Raw genomic sequence first — 20,851 nt, 5'->3', positions numbered from 1 at the left:
CCTGTACTCCCCTCACCTGTGTAACTTAGATCCAGCTGGTATTCATAAATTTAAATATACATAATATTTAATTTTTGATTAATTTTAGGGAAAATTGCATGATGCTTTGGGAATATGTGCATTCTTTTTTAGCACGAATACAAATATGGAATCAAATATACCACAGTGAATATCTACATTTCCAGCAGGAAAAGGATCTCCTTTTTTATCTTATCATGATTTGCAGTTGGATCCGCTGACTATGAGTGAATGCAATTGTGATAGTTGCTAGACACGGAAATATAATAATTCTTTATAGTGTAATGGTAAATGGTATGTTCTTCTAATATCCTAGCTTAACATTAATAATAATTTTGCTGCTCACAGAGGCATGAAAGAAGTAAGTGAATATATACATGATTTACTATGAAAGATCAGTTTGGTACTAGAATGCATGTAGGAAAAATGGTCATTAGAAAATTTAAAAAATAACTTGCTGAATATGATATCTCACTTACTGAAGATACACTAAATTTATTTCTAAATTTTCATTATCAATATGTGTTAAATTATTTCCTTGGAGTAATCGCTTGATTTAAATGTTACCAATGTAGTTTGGCTTGTGATGTGCAAGCAACACTTAAGGATATAGACATGTTTTTCCTCAAACTATAGTGAGAACTTTAAAAAGGACACTGGGTTTGTATACTTCTATTTCTCATCACTTTTGTAATTTTGCAAATTGCTTGCAAAATAAATTTTAGCTATTATGAATCTTTGGATCAGCAAGTCTTATAGCATCAGATGAGTTTCCATCAATCCTTAACAAAAGAAGCTTTTGGTACAAGCTTAATGGCTTAAGTTTTTTTTAAAGAATAAACAACAAAAGGATGATTTAAAGTTTGATTTTAGAAAGTTATAATTGCACTAAAGTCCTGATAAATTTGAAATAAGATTTTGAAATTATTCGTAAGGATTCTTCCCATGAATAAATGTTCTTTTTAAAATTATTTTAAAAAAAGATTTTAAAAATTGGACACTAGAGGAAAATAGAAGGAATTAAGATTATAATTAAAGGAGAAGAATACTTAAATTTGAATATGGAACAAAACATTTTAACATTCAATATATAAAAGGATATTGTTGAACAATGGAGCCAGAAGTTAACTGTTTGTCTCTATATACGGTTTACAAGAATATATGGGGAGAAATGCTGCACTGGGCACAGAAAAAAACTGGCTGTTGTCTTAATAATTAAAAGGGATATACAAATTTAAAAAAATCAGTTATACAATAACCTGTATAATTTTTCTACATTCCATTTACAAAGTACACTTGTTAGTACTTTGAAGAATTTTGTGAGAAGGGACAAAAGGCTTGGCGCCTTCAGGATATCGCTAGCTCGGCGAGCGGTGCTCTGCCTGGCCAGAGGGGGGAATTGTCCAGGGGGCTTATTTTTGGGGTGGGCTTATATTTTTGCCCACGTGAAAAATGTGGCAAGGCTTTAGGACAGGTCGTATTTTTGTGGAAATACGGTATTATAATCTCAAGGAAACTGCTTCATAGTGTTCATGTTTTTACTTTTATAACGACTTCCCAGAGCAGGTTTTATAACTAAGTAATTTTTTTCCTTAGAAATGAAAACAACATGTGCATTGCATATATTAGCATTTTCACTAACCTATAATGTTTTTATTTGCTTTTAGTTCTAAGGTTTTTGTTCTTTATTTCTTTCATATTAGTCCAATTGAAATAATTACATTTTACCATATAATATTTAAATGATATTGCTTTTCTGTGATTACATCGACCTTATAAACATACGAAAAAAGTATATCCACTAAATCTCTATGTGAACTAGAAATCTAATGAGCATGGGTCTCCAAAAGTGCATTTATTCCTCATACGTATTAAACAAAATAAAATAAAAACAAAAACAGATAAGAAGAAATAACATAAAAAAGAGTATGGAAGTGAAAGATTTGTTGCAGATGTTCTAGCTTCTAAAAACAAAATAATGTTATCAATTTAATTAGAAATATTAGTATATTATGTGACCCTGTCAGGGCTTCCTGGCATAGTTTCAGTATTAAATGAACATTGATTATACTCATTTTTGCAAATCAGTGATATGAAAAACTCCCAAATGAAACGTATTACTTAAACATAAGTAATAAATCATCACAACCTGAGGCTTTGTTTCATTCTTTGGGTTTATATGTCTTGTTGAGTTTGAAAAGCTGATACAAACTATATCTATAAATAAGATCAAAACCTGTAAAGAACAATTGACAACATGACATAGTACTACTCCTTTAAACAAATATTTTCCCGCAAGAAGGAACAGACACAAAACAGGTTTTTATGGCCTTCAAAGAAAAGTTGAAACCGTACAGACTCTACAGACTCTCTCTTAGCTGAACTAGATAAAAACTGGATATTTCTATCATAAGCAAAAATAGTACTTTAGAATTAAGGTATTTTAAAATGTAAAAAAAAGGTTCTAGTGCTCTTTGTAATATAAGTTCTTTTACACTCCTTCACATTTTTCACTGCCAGCTTCAGGCAAACCGCCTCATTCACTTCAGTCTGTCAAAGACAAGAACAAAATACCTACCATAAGCTTTCCCAATAACTTTTAGTACTGCTTCATTTTCTAAATAAATAAACTTTTCCTTGAAGAGGACATTCCTGAAGTTTTTCAATTTTTAACTTTATTTCTGCTCTCTGTATTTGGGTAAGACTGGCAGTATTTTAAACCCATTTGCTTGTCTGCAGTTAATCTGCATAACTGCAACTTGCAGCTCTCCTCATTATAAATTACACTAAATTAAGTATATTTAGAAATATCTCTAATGCAGTGAGTGATTTATTGCAACAATTCTGTTCTTGGGTCTTATCCCATTAGTATATGAGTGCAATTTAAAGCTGTTAAACCCAATGCGAGGTTTTATTTTGCTCACTGACTTAAAGAAATAATGATAGCACTCTTCTTTTGCTGCAGTTTATGCATCCTTCCCTAGGATTTATCTCTGATTTGTAATATAACATGTTCTCAATATTAGAACATTACCTTTAATCTAGTTGTATGAACTACTATGCTAAATACTATATAGTATATGTAAAGCAGTTTGAAATCTGCTTAACAAAACTTCCAAAACTTCCAGCTCTAGATTAAGATGCTACATTAATTGCAGGCTACATCTTGATTTGTAATTTCTACATAACCAGAAAGAATGACAAATTAGTATTTCTGTAGTATTGTATTCTATAGCGTTGTTTATTATATAAATAGTGTATATTCATCTTATTTAAGAGGTATCTTAAAATTTGAAGCTACCAAATAGCTAATGCTTTCATTTCTTATTTCTGTTTCTAAATGTTTCTAAACTGATTTCACTCCCAATAACCACCCAATGAACATATTTGTAGCCCACATATGAAATGTCTTCTGCTTCTGTGAACTTTTTAACAGCAACCTTTTCATTTTATTCAAAGTACAATCTGTTTTGTTAAATACATTCAATGTTAACAAAATAATATGCTTTTAAATCTGTTTAATCATAAAAATAAACCTGTTTTGCCAATGAAACTTGCATAGACAAACAGCAGATGTATTGCAGTGTTTTCAGAATTTTGCTTTCAAAAATATTTTGGCAGTCAGTTAAAAAGGTTGTATTTCTATTTCTAGAGAAAGTAATATTAACATACATACGTATATGAATCTGAAAATAAAAATCTATTACCTACTGTATATATTTATTTGGCAAATTTATATGGCCGCCCATCTCACAAACTAGTGACTTTGAGTGGTATACAATTAATAAGTAACAAAGTGTTATTATATACACAGTAATGTGAAATCACAGCTGCCAGTTCTTTTGCTGGTGTTGGCCTTCATATGCAATGTTTATCCCAAGAACATAGGAGGTGATAATGTTTCGGCATGTGTGTGGATCAAAATGATGTGGCCTCTTGTAATTGACACATGGAAATTTTGTTAATGTGCAGATTATGTCCAGGTTTCATTGAAGACTTATTGGTATGGTACCCAGTGTGCCGATAACCACTGGGACCACTAAGGTTGGTCTATGTCATATTTCATCTTCAATTTTCAGATCTTGATATTTTGGGATCTCCAATATTTTGCCTACTATCCCCTGGTATTGCCACATCAATTATCAACACTTTATTCTTTTCAACCACAGTTAAATATGATGTGTTATGAGCCAAGGCTTTATCAGTTTCTATTCAGAAATCCCATTATATTTTAATCTGCTCATTTTCAACTATTTTTTTCAACTCTGTGTTCCATCAATTTTTGCTTACTGGAAAACAATATTTTTACAGATGTTCCAATGGATCATTTAATCTGCACACTGTCATTTACAATCAGTTTATGTGATCTTCTTGCACATATGATCTACTGTTTCTTCTGCTTCTTTGAATAACCTGAATTTTGAACCATTTGATGGTTTTTCAACATCTGTGCTAAACATTCTTACATTATTTGTCAACAACTGGATGTCTACTTCTGATTGTCCATATAAAACTAATGTGATGTATTATTCACATTTTTTGATACTTGATAGTCAAGATTTTTTTTCTTTAAAATCACTGAAACTGGGATCATAGCAGTGATAAATAGTAAGGGTAATAATGAGTCATCCTGCAAGATGCCTCTCTTAATGTTGGCAAGCCCTCATTTTTTATTTCATGTTTTCATTTCCAACCACCAATTCTGTCTTCTACTGCTTCATTATTTTTTCTATACACATTCTTACTGACACCAATTTCCAAGCATCTGATGATCAAACTATGTGGTAATAAATCAAATACCTTTTTATAATCAATCGAGAACATGTGTAAATTGATCTTTTTGCTTTTGCAATTCTCCAGAACTATTTTATCAACTAGAAATTGATTTTCCTTTATTTCCCTTTCTCTTCTACTGAAAGGATGTTCTTTTCTTCCAAGTAGTCTTGGGTGTAATAAAATTATATTAGGTAATCTTGGATGTTGTCCCTATCACACCTGTAATTTAAATATTGTAGGCAAGCAAGTTATCAGGCTATAATTTCTAGGTATCATCCCTTTTGCTGGGTCTTTCTGAATCAGGTAGATATGGCCAAGTATTAACCTGTCATTGATGTCTTCTTTACAGAATACTTTATTAAACTATTTAGCTTTAATTAGATGTAACTTCGTCAGATACATGAACCAAAAGCCATACAATTGATCACTTCCAGGAAATATCCAGTTTTCCATCCTTTTTATTCAATTTTTAACCATTTCTTCTGTTATTGTTATTTCCATTTAATTTTTACGAAATTCATCTTCAAATTCACTTATCCAGCCAGCATTTTTATTATTATATTTTTAGTTTTCTATAACTCTTACCAAAATTAAGATTGATGTACTATGAGAAGGACAGTACTATATGAACTATCTGATATAAGGCCCTAGTCACACATTCATTTCAAGCAGAAATTAAGGCTTCAAATGAATAGCTTGCTAGGTTTCAGCTAACTGAAATACCTCTGAGTCCATTAGGCATCTGGAGCAGACAGATATAATACATTTTCAATTCCCACCCCCATCCCGCCTACTGGAAACAAATAGCACCTATAAACTGAAAAGCAATCAGAGAACAATCTGTTCCTGACCAAGTTCATGTTGCAACTACCCAGAGGAATAAAACAATTTAGTAAGCAACTGACAGCATCAGTTGGGCCTTCAATAATTTGGGATAGATTCATGGTTTCCAGTGGCCATGAACTTCTGAGTTGCTTCTGATTCAATATCACCAGAGGGCAAGTTAAAATCCTTAAGACCTCCGAGAGTTAACTGCCAGTCACAATGGAGTTGGACTACTCAGGCAGGTAAGTTGCTGTGCATCAGGAATGCTGAACAACAACACATTTAACTGTCCCCTGAAAATCAACTTTAGCTATTAAATCTAGTACACTGGTACCTCAATACTCATCACTCACTGGTTCTGGGAGACATAACAAGTACTAAAACTGTTGAGTGCCAAGCAAACTACATGGCTTACCACATGACTTAACAATTGTGGCAAGAAAGGTAATAAAATGGGGCAAAACTCATTTAGCAGATTTTTCTCTTAGCAACACAAATTTTGGGTTCAATTGTGGTCGTAAGTCGAGGATTACCTGTATAGCAGGCCTGTCATACTGTCAGCCCACAGACCAAATATGTCATGCAGACCACACCTACCTCACTTCCACAAAAGCAAAAAACATCACAATATGTCGCGATCCAGCCTGTGATGCAATGACACCCGTGCTTTATAGCCAAAGTTACTGGCATTAACTGTAGCTATGCCACAGGTAACGTTCTTTGCAAGTGGTAGCATCATTTTTCCAAATCATGCTCACTTAGTTTTGACAAGCCAAGCAGCATTTTGTTAAAACAGAAAACTGGGAAGAGTATGTTAAACAGAGAATTATTTTATCTAAATTGTTATGAATACTAGTATTAAAATCATTATGATTTATGCTGAAAACTTTAGTTTGACTGTTTTAGACTTTAAAATCCCTAGTTCCAATACTATACAACAATGTCATAATAATTGTATAGGAAAATACAGAATGAAATTACATAAAAGTAATTATTAATAAGCATTTTCACAGTAATTTATAAGACAGTTTGATCTGAAGGTAAGATTCCTAAAATAAACTGATTCATCCAACAATTTTAGCATGTGCTCCTTCTGACAATTCTTCTTCTTTGAGATACACCTGTTTTAAAAATAGGCTTTACTAATTTTAGATATTGGCAGAAACGTTACAATTGTAAACCTGATGCTCCCCAAAACATACACCACTGTACATGTATATTATTTAAAGCTATTTCATATCCATTTTTCAGCAGTGTGTAATATATACTATAATTATGTCTGGAAATAAAACATTTCAATTGTAGAAAAAATGCAGAAATACCCTGAGTTATTAAGAACAGAAATGCATGAAGCTACTAAGGTATTAAGGTACTTAATTATTACTCATTCTCATCAGCTATGGAGAACATGAATTTCTGTTAATCATTAATGCTGCTTTATGCTCTACTGCATCACAAAAGCTTTTGGATTTTAAATCTCTTACCTTTTTTCTGTGAATTTCTGAACATGAATATGACTTGCAGTTTAATGGTATTCACTGATAGTCACTTTCTGGCTTAAGTGATTATTTTACTTTTACATTACTAAGTGGATGCTTTTAACCTCTCATGGCCATGTATGCTAAATAAGAAATAGTGCATTAAAGCAGACTACGGCTCAAGTAAGAAAGAAACAGCAAGGTATCTGGCTTCAAAATAGAACTAAGAAAAAGAAGCTCAGACAGACAAGCTGCATAAAGAGTAAAATACAAAATCAGGTATAGCTTACTTTAAATGATGTCATTAAAAAAAAATCACTGCCTAGCTCCATTGAAAGACTATTCTTTTTACAACATAAAACATGCAGTAAAAAAATCAGTTTCACTAACTTGCTTCTGTTTGAACTAAGGAGCAAAAAGCCTATATTGTACAATGATTTACTTGAAGTAACCGTTTGCCTCCATTTCTGCAGGTCAGATATAATCTATCAATAACTCTAGTGATATACTAGTAAAGTATAGTGAACAGTCATCAATTTGCTTGTTTTTCAGTCCTAACTGTCCGCTTCAGCTTGTGTCAATTATCATAATTATTATTTATTAAATTGATATTTCACCCAACACCAGTGACTCTGGATGGTTTATAAATTCTTAAAAACATTTAAAAACAATCAACAGAGCAAAAACAAAGAAAAATATGGGAGGAAAATAAACCAAGAGGGGAACAGAATGGAAGAAAGGGGCATCCTCCACAAATCTCTACCCAAAGACCTAATTCTTTAAGGCCCTTTGAAATAGCAGATGGATGGGACTGCTTGAATTTTGGAAGAGGACTTCATTCCAAAGGGCAGTCACTGTAACCAAGAGGCAAGCTTCTGAGAACCAGATATCGTTCAATTAATGGAACGTGGCGCATGCTAACCTACCAGATTTAAGGCCAGGCGGATACTGCGTAAAACAGGTGGTTGCTCAAATCAGCCCCCATGACATGTGGGGCTTTATAAGTAGCAACCAACACCTTGAATCACACCCCGAAGCAAACTGGCAACCAGTGCATCTCGAAAAGCAGAAGTGTTACAGGGATATACATTACTGCCTGCCCCAGCTGAAGCTTTGGGATCATCCTCACGTAGAATATAATACACAGTAATCAATGTGAAGACCCCAGTCTAGAAAAGGGTACAACTGGTGCACCAGATAAAATCAAAGGCTTTCCTGGCTGCAGCTGACAGCATGCTAATTAAGCAACCTGCTCATCAAGCAGGTGCTTTGAGTCCAGGAAGACCTCCAAATTGTGCATCTCTTTTGAACGGGAGAGTTTCAAACCATCCTCAGTCAAAGTTGGAGTATCCCCAGATGTGTGCACTCCAAATACCCACAGCACATGGGCTTGGTAGAACTAAGTTAGTTAGTTAGTTTGATAGTTTATTGACATTTATAGGCCGCCCTTTTCCCTGAGGGGACTCAGGGCGGCTTACAATCAATGGGAAGGGAGTGTAAGACAACACAAAAAAGAAAAAAATGTGAATAATAAAAAAAACTAAACCGATAAAACACAACATTCATTCAGCATTCGGGTGGGGCAAGGTTCGGATCTTATCCCCAGGCCTGATGGGATAGCCAGATCTTGAGGGCTGTGCGGAAGGTCTGGACGGTGGTGAGGGTACGAATCTCCACGGGGAGATCGTTCCAAAGCGTCGGAGCTGCAACTGAGAAGGCTCTCCTCCGCGTAGTCGCCAGTCAGCACTGACTGGCGGATGGAATTCGGAGGAGGCCTACTCTATGCAATCTGATGGGACGGAGGGAGGCAATTGGCAGAAGGCGGTCTCTCAGATAGTCAGATCCACTACCATGGAGGGCTTTGTGAATGGTGAGTAGCACCTTGAAGCGCACCCGGAGATCAACAGGTAGCCAGCGCAGCTCACGGAGGATCGGTGTTATGTGGGCGAACCGTGGTGCGCCCACGATCACTCGCGCGGCCGCATTCTGGACTAGCTGAAGTCGCCGGATGCTCTTCAAGGGCAGCCCCATGTAGAGCACATTGCAGTATTCCAGCCTAGAGATCACAAGGGCTCAAGTGACTGTTGTGAGGGCCTCCCGATTCAGGTAGGGCCGCAACTGGCGTACCAGGCGAACCTGGGCAAATGCCCCCCTGGTCACAGCTGACAAATGGTGGTCGAAAGTCAGCTGTGGGTCCAGGAGGACTCCCAAGTTGCGGACCCTGTCTGAGGGGTATAAATTTTGACCCCCCAGCCTGAGTGATGGAATATTGGCCAAATTGTTGGGAGGGAAGCACAACAGCCACTCGGTCTTGTCCGGGTTGAGTACCAGTTTGTTAGCTCTCATCCAGTCCTTAACGGCCTCAAGACCCCGGTTCATCACGTCCACCGCTTCATTAAGTTGGCACGGGGCGGACAGATACAACTGTGTATTGTCCGCATATTGATGGTATTTTATCCCGTGCCTCCGAATGATCTCACCCAGCGGTTTCATGTATATGTTGAATAGTAGGGGGGATAAGACCGAGCCCTGCGGCACTCCATAAGTTAGGGGCCTCGGGGATGATCTCTGCCCCCCCACCAACACCGACTGCGACCTGTCCGAGAGGTAGGAGGAGAACCACTGCAAGACAGTGCCTCCCAGTCCCACCTCCCGCAGTCGTCGCAGAAGGATACCATGGTCGATGGTATCGAAAGCCGCTGAGAGGTCGAGGAGAACTAGGATGGACGCATGGCCTCCATCTCTGGCTCTCCAGAGATCATCGGTCAATGCGACCAAAGCGGTTTCTGTGCTGTAACCGGGCCTGAAGCCGGACTGGAAGGGGTCAAGATAGCTAGCTTCCTCCAAGGTACGCTGAAGCTGGAAGGCCACCACCTTCTCAACAACCTTCCCAACAAAGGATCCAGCCTCGTGTCACCTCACTGCTGTTGGCAACCAGCCAGGAGGGACACGGGTCCAGTATACAGGTGGAGGCGCTCACAGCTCGCATAGCCTTGTCCACATCCCCGGAGGCAACATCCTGAAACTCAACCCAGAGATGGTCTGCCAAGTTATTCCCCTGTGTCTCGGCTGGATCTGCGGGGGTGGAGTCCAAGTCCGACCGAAACCGAGCAACTTTGTCCGCCAAGAACTGGACATAATCCTCAGCCTTACCCTGTAAGGGGTCCCCTGCCTCCCTCCTATTTAGGAGGGAGCGGGTTATAAGTCAGTGATAGTTCCTCCTCATCCAAACCCATACAGCCTTGAAGCACTGGGACAGGACTTGACAGAATCACTTGGCCAGCTCAAAGCCTAAAGACATAATTGGATATCATCAGTATACTGATGATACCAAACCCCAAACCGGCAGATGAACTCACCCAGCGGTTTCATGAAGATGTTGAAAAGGAGGGGAGAGAGAAAAGAACCTTGAGGCAACCACAAAGGAGAGTCCTAGGGGACGATCTCTCCCCGCCAACCAACACTGACTGGAACTGGCCCTGGAGAAAATAAGAGAACCACTATAACACGCTGCTCCCAATCCCCAACGCATGGAGCCGGCTCAGAAGAATAGAATGGTTTACAGTATTGAAAGCCACCAATATACCTAATAATATAGTAATGGCATACTATCCAAGGCTAACTAGATTGCTGAATCAGGTACTGGAAACAGAAAGTGTTAAATGCCAATGCACCACCCATCAGTTATATAGCCAAAGAAATGATAACTATTTAGGAGGAAGAATAGCAATAGCAATAGCAATAGCAAAAGCAGTTAGAGTTATATACCGCTTCATAGGGCTTTCAGCCCTCTCTTTACAGAGTCCCTTTACAGAGTCAGCATATCGCCCCCACAGTCTGGGTCTTCATTTCACCCACCTCGGAAGGATGGAAGGCTGAGTCAACCTTGAGCCGGTGAGATTAGAACCGCTGAACTGCAGATAACAGTCAGCTGAAGTGGCCTGAAGTACTGCACCCTAACCACTGCGCCACCTCGGCTGAATCCTGAACTCTTTTATGCATCACATGATTCAGTGCTATCCTAATCATAAATTCTTGGAGTGAACAAACACAATGTAACCAGGGATTGGAAAAGCTACAGAAAAGCATGCTGAAAGCGCTATTTGTGCATATCCTTTTTTTACAGCAGTACAACTGAACTATTATGGAACGTTCTTTGTAGACCTATCTATGAAGCAAACCATCAGAGTCCGAAAAAAACCTTAAATGGCTAGTGGCTATGACAGCTATATTATAAAAAGGCTGTGATTGTATTTCTAGGACCTAAACACTTTTTTAAAAAGAAAAATATTATAGAATATAGTAATTCTAAAATTTCATTATACATTAGAATTAAATTGGTTAATTTTCCAGTTTAAAACTATCCTCTAAATGACTATTACTTCATTGGCCTAAATGCAATAACAAAATTTGAAGCAAATAGAATGAGTTTATTAATCAAAAAAATCAAACTGCTGGACTCAAGATAGACTGGCAGTACCACTGGTATTTATCTCTGGAGCTTCTCAACTGACTTCTCTTTGCTAGGAAGTTTCTTAGAATTATTTCTTTCTGAACTCCAAAGGAATTAAAGAACCTTTGAAATTTCAACTTCATCCTTTTTTCTACTTCTTTCACAGTGTCCCACTCAGTAAGACTGTGAGATGCTTAATATCAGCTGCAGGAAGAACAAGATCCAGGTACATATGGTATTATATACAAATGTATAATTACTATGTATATAATCTATATATTACAGAAACTCTCCTATTTGAAAACTTCAACTGGGCAAAATGATGCATCATAGGGCAACATTTTTTTGACCTTTCTCCCTGCCCCTATTGGTGCAACCATTGAGTTCTTCGTTCTCTCCATTATGCTGGCTACTACCCTCAATGAGTGCTGCCTCAAACCCATGGCACACCAAGCAGCCCTGTTGCCACAACGCGCCAAGCAATCCCATTGTCTCAGTGTGCCAAAAAAACTCCTAGAACTGCGGTCCCATGCTTCTGCACAGCTCTGGAGCTGCTTGCCTTGCCTCAGCAACAGGGCTTCTTGGCATGCTGAAGTTCTGAGGCTGTAAGAACATACATATATACATCATTTTGTTTTCCTATTTAAATACAATTTCCATATATTAGTGTACAATTCAAGTAAGTTTTCCAAAGGTGCATGAATATATGTGTGTATGTATGTGTGTGTGTGTGTGTGTGTGTATATATATATAGTTGTATATATATATATAGTTGTATTTGTGCTGATAAATTATATATATATATATCCTTACTTATGCAGTACAGTAGTCCTAAACTTACTACCCTAATCGAATAATGGCTGTAAGTTGTTGCAGCTGTAAGTCAAGATACCCACATTACTGGAAGCAATTTTCTGGCATTTTTGGGGATGTACGTTAAGCAAAAACTGGCAAAAGTCATGTAACTACAGAATGCCACAATTGATTCTAAAGCTGACCCACCCAACATGTGGTCACTTGGCTGTGAGAGGGCAATGGTGAAATCATTTATGATGACCCATGGTGGCTTTACGGGCTGTTAAGCATCTGTTTCCATGACTGTCATAACACTGAACAGTTGTAAAATGACCAGTTGTTAATCAAGAGTACCTGTAATCTCTTTTCCCCTGCTTTTAATCACTGAATCAAAATAAAAAAATTACTAGTGTCTATTTTGTTAGTGCTCATTTGCCATACAGTCCTTCTTGGCTTTTGGATAGTAAATAAACCTATCATGTTTTCAAAAATATCACCTTGGTAGAGAAAGAAAAGGAAAACAAATAAGATTACCTGTAGCCAAAGCTTGTTTCCATGAACAGTCCTACCATTGGCGGTGCAATGAAAATTAGCAAACTGGCCAGCGTTGACTTCTACACTCTGGAGGCGCAGGAAATGAGGTGTGCTGGCTGTTGAAAATAAAAAAGAGGTAAAGGAAGAATCATATTATTACCAATGGCAATAGCACTTAGATTTATATACTGCTCCACAGTGTTTTACAGCACTCTCTGAGAAGTTTACAATTGCCCCCAACAATCTGGATCTCATTTTATTGACCTCGGAAGGATAGAAGGCTGAGTCAACCTCAAACCCATCAGGATTGAACTCCAGTCTGTGGGCAGAGATAGCCTGCATTACTACATTCTAACCACTGCTCCATCAGTGCTCCTATTAATCCCACATTATTCTAATTGTCTTTTCTTACTCAATCTAAGAATTGCTTTCACAGAATAGTAAAGTTGGAATGAGACCTTCAGACTTCAGTAAAAGAATTCAAATCCTATTTTGTTTTAAACATTTGAATAACATACAGTATTTATATTGTAAGCCAAGAAATACCAACTGAAATTAATTTTAAAATATGTATTTATAATTATTCATAATATTGCATATTATAAATATATTTTACATTGCAATTATTTCTTTTTTACAAAAAATCTAATTCCTAATAACAGAACAATATTAGCTTTCTGTTTCTATTGAGCAACAAACTATTTTGGCTATATAACTGTCTTGTAAAACATTTCCATAAAGATTGTACTGAAATCTAGCTGATGTTTTTAATAAAAGCTATAACATACTGAAATCAGTTATCTGGCAAGAATATTAAGAGATTATTCTTGATCGCTCTTTTTATACTCAAAGAAAGGTAGTTTATATACAGATAAATTATGGAATAAGTAAAATCAAACCTTCTTCAAGTTGAGTTCAGTTCCTATTGATTTCATGAACAATGTATAGTTTTCTTGAAAAAAGTATGGAATGTACTGTATTTGTTATGATCTTCTGGGATGTTTTTCAACTCCTTAATCTAGCTCACAGTCTTCCAATTCACTAGGGGGCTCTCCATGAAACTTTATAAGTAGGTCTCACACTGTTTTAAGTTAGGAATGCACATAAGGTCAGCCAGAAATTGCTGAGACATTTTAGAACTAATATATTTTACTGCTGGGAATGATCAGGAAATGCATGTAATATAGATCCAGCATTACTGCATTGCTGGAACAATGCTTTTTTTCCTTTTTGAAAGGCCAGATCCTGTTCCAATTGCCTTTGAAAGTTTATGTAACATGAACTTAGTCTCCTATCATCAGCTAGCAGAAAGTATGCTTTTCAACGACCTTAGAAAATTTATGGTATTTTATTTTAAGAGTTCTAGGCCCCTAAAGATTTAAATGGGCCCTTTATTTGTGGCTCAGAATAAAATAATGACAAATTTATTTCAACAATATTCTGAAATAATTGATAATATAATATTCACTTACTACATGGATGACTTAAAACCTTCACATCATCAATAGCCAGATATCCTTGATGACCTGAAGTGATAACTTCAAAAACTACCTGAAATATGAAAAAGCAAGTAATATAAATAAATCTAATAATAGAGTTATGCTTCTGAAAAGTTAGCATAAATACAGCTATTTATTTCTTTAAATAGAATGTTGACTATTTTAAATATATAAATAGTTAAGCATTTAAAATAATCCTGGAAAAGATAGGAATTCAAATTTACATTCATCAATAATTTTACCCATGCACTGGCTGTATTGTTATTTGCAGCCAATTTTATTATGCTAATTCAGTAAATAAAATACTCCTCCAAACATTTTGTGTTTATCAAATTTATACCAGTTAGATTAAATATTAGGCTAAGAATTATTTGGCAGAGTGTTTTTGTGCTCAATATGCAATTTTCATCCCAGTGGTATCAACTGAACAGTATAACATTTTTTTCACCAAGGTAGTATACTACTATTGCTGCTGATATTTCCTGGTTGCTTGAAAGTTATATTAAGGAAGAATAAAATATTGAGGAAAGACATTACAGTTCTGTCCTACTCACTAGTCTAATAAATTTTAGCATGAAATCAATGTACAGTAATATATTACAATGAATCTGTATTTCATGTAACATTATTCACTATATAATTAGTATAAAGCAAGAAAGAAAAGTTGGACACTTATGTTTAACCAAGGAGCCTAAAAAATGCACTGTTTGATGGTAGTGAAAGCTGGTGGGTAGTCAAGAAAATAAATAGATACGTACTTCTTATATAAAAATATTTTTTTCTAGTGCACAGTCAAGACAACTGAAACAATTGTCTTGATATGCTAGTAGAAAATCAGATTCATAATTCAAAGTCAATGATCTGGTATTACTAACATTAGATGCAAAATGAACAAATCAGGCCATTGTTCTCTATCCCTACCCCTACTTCTAATAAGTAATAAAATCTCTATACTTCAACTGCTTTTGCTGCAATTGAAAATAGTGCAATCGTGCAAATATTTATCTGAATCAACAGCTCAGATTTTCTGAAAAGTCAGGATAACATAAGCTGAAAAGAAGGAAGGGAAAACAAACAATGCATTTTTGTTATTTCTGTATATTTATTAAATTTCTACATGGTACTATACAGAAATACAATAGTCATGTGGCTTATTGTTCTTTCAAGAGCTGCTATAGCTCATGGATAAGGCACTGACTGATTATTTTTGCATATTCCTATTAATTGACTATAGGTACTCTATTAGTTTATAGTGTTTAACACATTCCAAAGTCAGATTGAGTAAGATAATCATATTGCCAACTATAGATATTTGAGTGAATTGGGTTCTAAAAGAGAATCCCTGTAAATGTGTCCTTAGTTAAAACAATGTGGTAGCACAGTGGTTAGAGTGCAGTACTGCAGGCTACTTCTGCTCACTCCTGCTGCCTGCAGTTTGGCAGTTCAAATCCCACCAGGCTCAAGGTTGACTCAGCCTTCCATTCTTCCAAGGTGGGTAAAATGAGGACCCAAATTGTTGGGGTCAATATGCTAACTCTGTAAACTGCTTAGAGAGGAGTGTAAAGCACTGTGAAGCAGTATATGTCTAAGTGTTATTGCTATTGTGTTATAGCTTTCATATTGTAAAATGTCCCATTTCTATCTCCCACCAACACTGACAGGATAAGCCACTAGAATATAAACTGAAAACAAACTGCACTCCTTACTTGCACTGATGATGGTACCTAGTTTGGATATGAGATATCTGCAAGAAAACAACCAAGCTCACAGAGAACACCAAGGGCCACTTATATTTTTGTTTTAAAATAGCACATTTTTGTTGTAATTAACTAATGCTACTTTTGGAGAGGCTTAAACAAAACAAGGGGGAAAAATGCTAGAAGCATTTGATATTCTGTTTGTGCTAATAGTGTATTATTTCCTATGTGATTTTCTAGTAGTGTTAGCATTTTTACTCCAAACTGCCCGTCTTTAATTTTAGTATCTCTGAAACATCTTACATGGAAATCAGTCAGCAGATTAGGCAAAGTAGCTCTTTTGAATAGACAAAAATACTATAACCACTGTTTCTCTGATTGACATAGTAGCCATATCAGCCAGGAAAAAACTGGTTAAAAGACAGATTACATTTCTTTGTGAAAAACAAGCACTGGATGTCTGCCTTAGAGTTATCTTACATCACTCTATCCTGTAGATGCCTGCCAAACAGGAAATAGGGAAGCGATTTAACATTGCACTATCCCTGATCCTCCCTGCTTCAGTGAAGAGCAAAATTAGCTTTTCATTCCTGCCACTTCTCCCTTCTCAATGGAAATGGGGGAGGGGGTTCACTTGCCACCTTAAATGATTGCTGCTGAAAAATGCGCTAGTACTTTATAAATAACTTGTTAGTTCCACAGAATAAAAGGAATAAATGTATTTTCTTTCAGTACATGATCTCATTTTATAAGCAATTAAAATGCCTGTAGTTCAAAGGTGACTTGTACCTAATCATAAACTCAATTTATAATAACATTTTGAAAAAGAGTAAGAATTTACTTACATCAGTTTGATTAATTAAGACATATAAATACAATAAAAAATAATATCAAATAAAAAATTTAGTCCTTAGATTATTTGTCTCACATCTTGCATGTCCCCTAATCCTACATTTTACATAACTACATTTTATGTATGCATTTCACATTGTGCTTTGTACTTCTATTGATAAAGAAGAATTTATGAGATTAGTGTCAACTATAGCTTCTAACAAACAAGTGATTTAATACAAACAGTGAAAATGGGGCTTATGTAATTATGAAGTTGTTTGCACTGATTTATTTTTCAAGGGCCATGATCCTGAACTTATTTATTCCATAAGAACTTCAACAACTCCACAGTAAATTGCTTGTCAGTTAAGGCCACTATTTTGTTCTATTTTTATTCTCAAAGTCTCTGTCAGTATTTTTAGCAGTGGTGACTGAATCTCACTGATTCTGTTTGAATAAAGTGTCTGTCTGTTTATTGTTGGATATGTACATAAATCTAAGGGATGGCTATTTTTAAATAATGCATAAGCAACTATAAGATGACTTTTTCTGAATGCCAAACAGAATGGACACTTTGTCTAGAAAAAGCTAAATGAAAGCATTATATTACTGCAGTTTCAACAATAAACCTATTTTATTTGTATTAGTTATGTTCACAGCTCTTCCGTAACATAAAAGGAAATAAGATTATGTATTTCACTGCTTGAAGAGAGATTAGTTGGTCTTGAACCAAATTTGAACTAAAGTTTGAATTACATTTGATATTAAGCACTCACTATATATCAGGAGTCTCATTTACTTTGGCCATGTCATACGGGGAAATTCACTGGAGAAAGAAATTATGTTTGGAAGGGTTAGTGGTAAAAGGAAACCAGGCTGCCAAAGAACACGGTAGTTGGATACTATCAAAGTTGGTACCAGATGGAGCATAGAAAAACTCAAAGAAATAGTGCAAGATTGGAGACCTGGCCCATAGAATTGCCAAGAGTCAGACACAACTGAATGGATAACTTCATCATCATCATCATATATAAGGCAATACGTAAGAATTAAATATTGATGTGAAACCCTGGAATGTTAAGCATTTCATTTATAGAAGCAGCAATGAGGCTCAGAAAGTTTACATCTAATTATCATTAAGTAAGAATGAAGCTGGAGTTCTCCTAAATATCTCACCTAGAGACTGAGTTCTTATTTTCAAATAAACATGATTAAACATGCAAAGAAATTAAGATAAAAAAGAAGCTATTATGGATCTGTCCCTTCTTTATAATAACCTTCAATCAAAGAGTCTACATACATACAGTGGGGCAAAAAAGTATTTAGTCCGCCACCAATTGTGCATGTTCTCCCACTTAAAAAGATGAGAGAGGCCTGTAATTGACATCATAGGTAGACCTCAACTATGAGAGACAAAATGAGAAAACAAATCCAGGCAATCACATTGTCTGATTTGGAAAGAATTTATTTGCAAATTATGGTGGAAAATAAGTATTTGGTCACCTACAGACAAGCAAGATTTCTGGCTCTCACAGACCTGTAACTTCTTCTTTAAGAGGCTGTTAGCAGTATAAAAGACACCTGTCCACAACCTCAAACAGTCACACTCCAAACTCCACTATGGTGAAGACCAAAGAGCTGTCAAAGGACACCAGAAACAAAATTGTAGACCTGCACCAGGCTGGGAAGACTGAATCTGCAATTGGCAAGCAGCTTGGTGTGAAGAAATCAACTGTGGGAGCAATAATTAGAAAATGGAAGACATACACTTATAATTTCCCTTGATCTGGGGCTCCACGCAAGATCTCACCCCATGGGGTCAAAATGGTCACAAGAACGGTGAGCAAAAATCCCAGAACAAAACGGGGGACCTAGGGAATGACCTGCAGAGAGCTGGGACCAATGTAACAAAGGCTACCATTAGTAACACACTACACTGCCAGGGACTCAGATCCTGCAGTGCCAGACGTGTCCCCCTGCTTAAGCCAGTACATGTCCGGGCCCGTCTGAAGTTTGCTAGAGAGCATTTGGATGATCCAGAAGAAGATTGGGAGAATGCCATATGGTCAGATGAAACCAAAGTAGAACTGTTTGGTAGAAACACAACTCATCGTGTTTGAAGGAGAGAGAATGCTGAGTTGCATCCAAAGAACACCATACCTACTGTGAAGCACGGGGGTGGCTACATCATGCTTTGGGGCTGTTTCTCTGCAAAGGGACCAGAATAACTGATTCGTGTACAGGAAAGAATGAATGGGGCCATATATCGTGAGATTTGGAGTGCAAACCTCCTTCCATCAGCAAGGGCGTTGAAGATGAAATGTGGCTGGGTCTTTCAGCATGACAATGATCCCAAACACACCGCCCGGGCAAGGAAGGAGTGGTTTCGTAAGAAGCATTTCAAGGTCCTGGAGTGGTCTAGCCCAGTGGTCCCCAACCTTTTTATCGCCGCGGACCAGTCAGCCTTTGATAATTTTACCGTGGCCCGCTGAGCGCGCGCAGGGGTGGGGGGGCGTTGTTCGCGATGACACATTGATTGTTTATATATCAGATTGTTTTGATTAAACTTCCCTGGAGCCTTTGCGCACGGCCCAGGAGCTTTTGCGCACGGCCCAGGAGCCTTTGCGCTGCAGCGATCATGTCCCCCGGCCGCTGCAGCGATCATGGCCCCCGGCCGCTGCAGCGATCATGGCCGCTGCGCGGCCCGGTGCCAGGTACTCCACGGCCTGGCACCGGTCCGCGGACCGGGGGTTGGGGACCACTGGTCTAGCCAGTCTCCAGATCTCAACTCCATAGAAAACCTTTGGAGGGAGTTGAAAGTCCGTCCTGCGACAGCCCCAAAACATCACTGCTCTAGAGGACATCTGCATGGAGGAATGGGCCAACATACCAGCAACCTTGTGAAGACTTACAGAAAACGTTTGACCTATGTCATTGCCAACAAAGGATATATAACAAAGTATTGAGATGAACTTTTGATATTGACCAAATACTTATTTTCCACCATGATTTGCAAAAATAATTCTTTCCACATTAGACAATGTGATTGTCTGGATTTGTTTTCTCATTTTGTCTGTCATGGTTGAGGTCTACCTATGATGTCAATTACAGGCCTCTCTCATCTTTTTAAGTGGGAGAACTTGCACAATTGGTGGCTGACTAAATACTTTTTTGCCCCACTGTACCTATTCAACATTATTCTTTTTTAGCTGTAGATTTTGAGATTCATAGGATTCATATTATGTTTGCTTTTCAGCAGCCTATTTTCTTTCACATGAAATATAAAATAATGATCTATACACAAAGAATATTAAATAACAAAGTTATGCAAATTGCCTGCATGTAGGTACCTTAAAGGCAAAAGGAAACTAATAGTCATCAGGATGGATAATATAACCAGCTACAAGAAAGAAAATGAAAACCCATTCTGCGTGAAAATGAATGAAAAGTGTCAACTATCTCTTATAAAGCAGAAGAAATAAAAGTTATACCAATTAAATCAAAGAATTTTTAAAAATAAAAAATAGAAGTGGTGTTTTGAAGTTATCCATTATTAACCAGCATCTGGACATAAGAATAAACAGGTAAACAGATCATACATGAGATACATTTAAATTACACATATCAGGTTTATATTAAATTCAGGTAATATCTAATTCTATCTATATCTAATTAATTAGCTAAACAACAAGTTTCAATTTATTCAAGCTATTTTTATGCATTTTTAGTATGCATTTAGAAGAAATCTCCTTATGTACTTATGCAAAACTTACTAGTGGACCACTTACTGATGGACAAATGATCTGTAAACAAATCATTAAGAAGAGATTAAATAACTACCTAGTTAAGAAACTTAGATTTAAATGCACATGATTTAACATGAAGAACAATATTGTTTCATATAAGACATGGCTTAGAGAAATAATTAATAGCTACAACACATAT

At 36.7% G+C, this 20,851-nt stretch overlaps 1 protein-coding gene across 16 annotated transcripts in view; it reads right to left on the bottom strand.

Annotated features, from left to right (window-relative positions):
• The window catches only part of PTPRM (protein tyrosine phosphatase receptor type M), a 477,367-nt gene that overhangs the window by 285,587 nt on the left and 170,929 nt on the right, over positions 1-20,851 (bottom strand). For all 16 annotated transcript variants that reach the window (XM_087707256.1, XM_087707257.1, XM_087707258.1 and 13 more), the window contains exons 4-5: positions 14,352-14,430; positions 12,880-12,995 (exon numbers count right to left, since the gene is read on the bottom strand). In XM_087707256.1, coding sequence (XP_087563382.1) covers positions 12,880-12,995; positions 14,352-14,430 — 195 coding nt within the window. The remainder of the gene's footprint in view (positions 1-12,879; positions 12,996-14,351; positions 14,431-20,851) is intronic.

Source organism: Thamnophis sirtalis, unplaced genomic scaffold (assembly GCF_051295495.1).
Source record: "Thamnophis sirtalis isolate CommonGarterSnake01/CBP01778 unplaced genomic scaffold, rThaSir2_p1.2 scaffold_2, whole genome shotgun sequence".
Lineage (NCBI taxonomy): Eukaryota > Metazoa > Chordata > Lepidosauria > Squamata > Natricidae > Thamnophis > Thamnophis sirtalis.
Note: the sequence above shows the minus strand (reverse complement) of the source record. Positions and strands in the feature narration are given on the sequence as shown.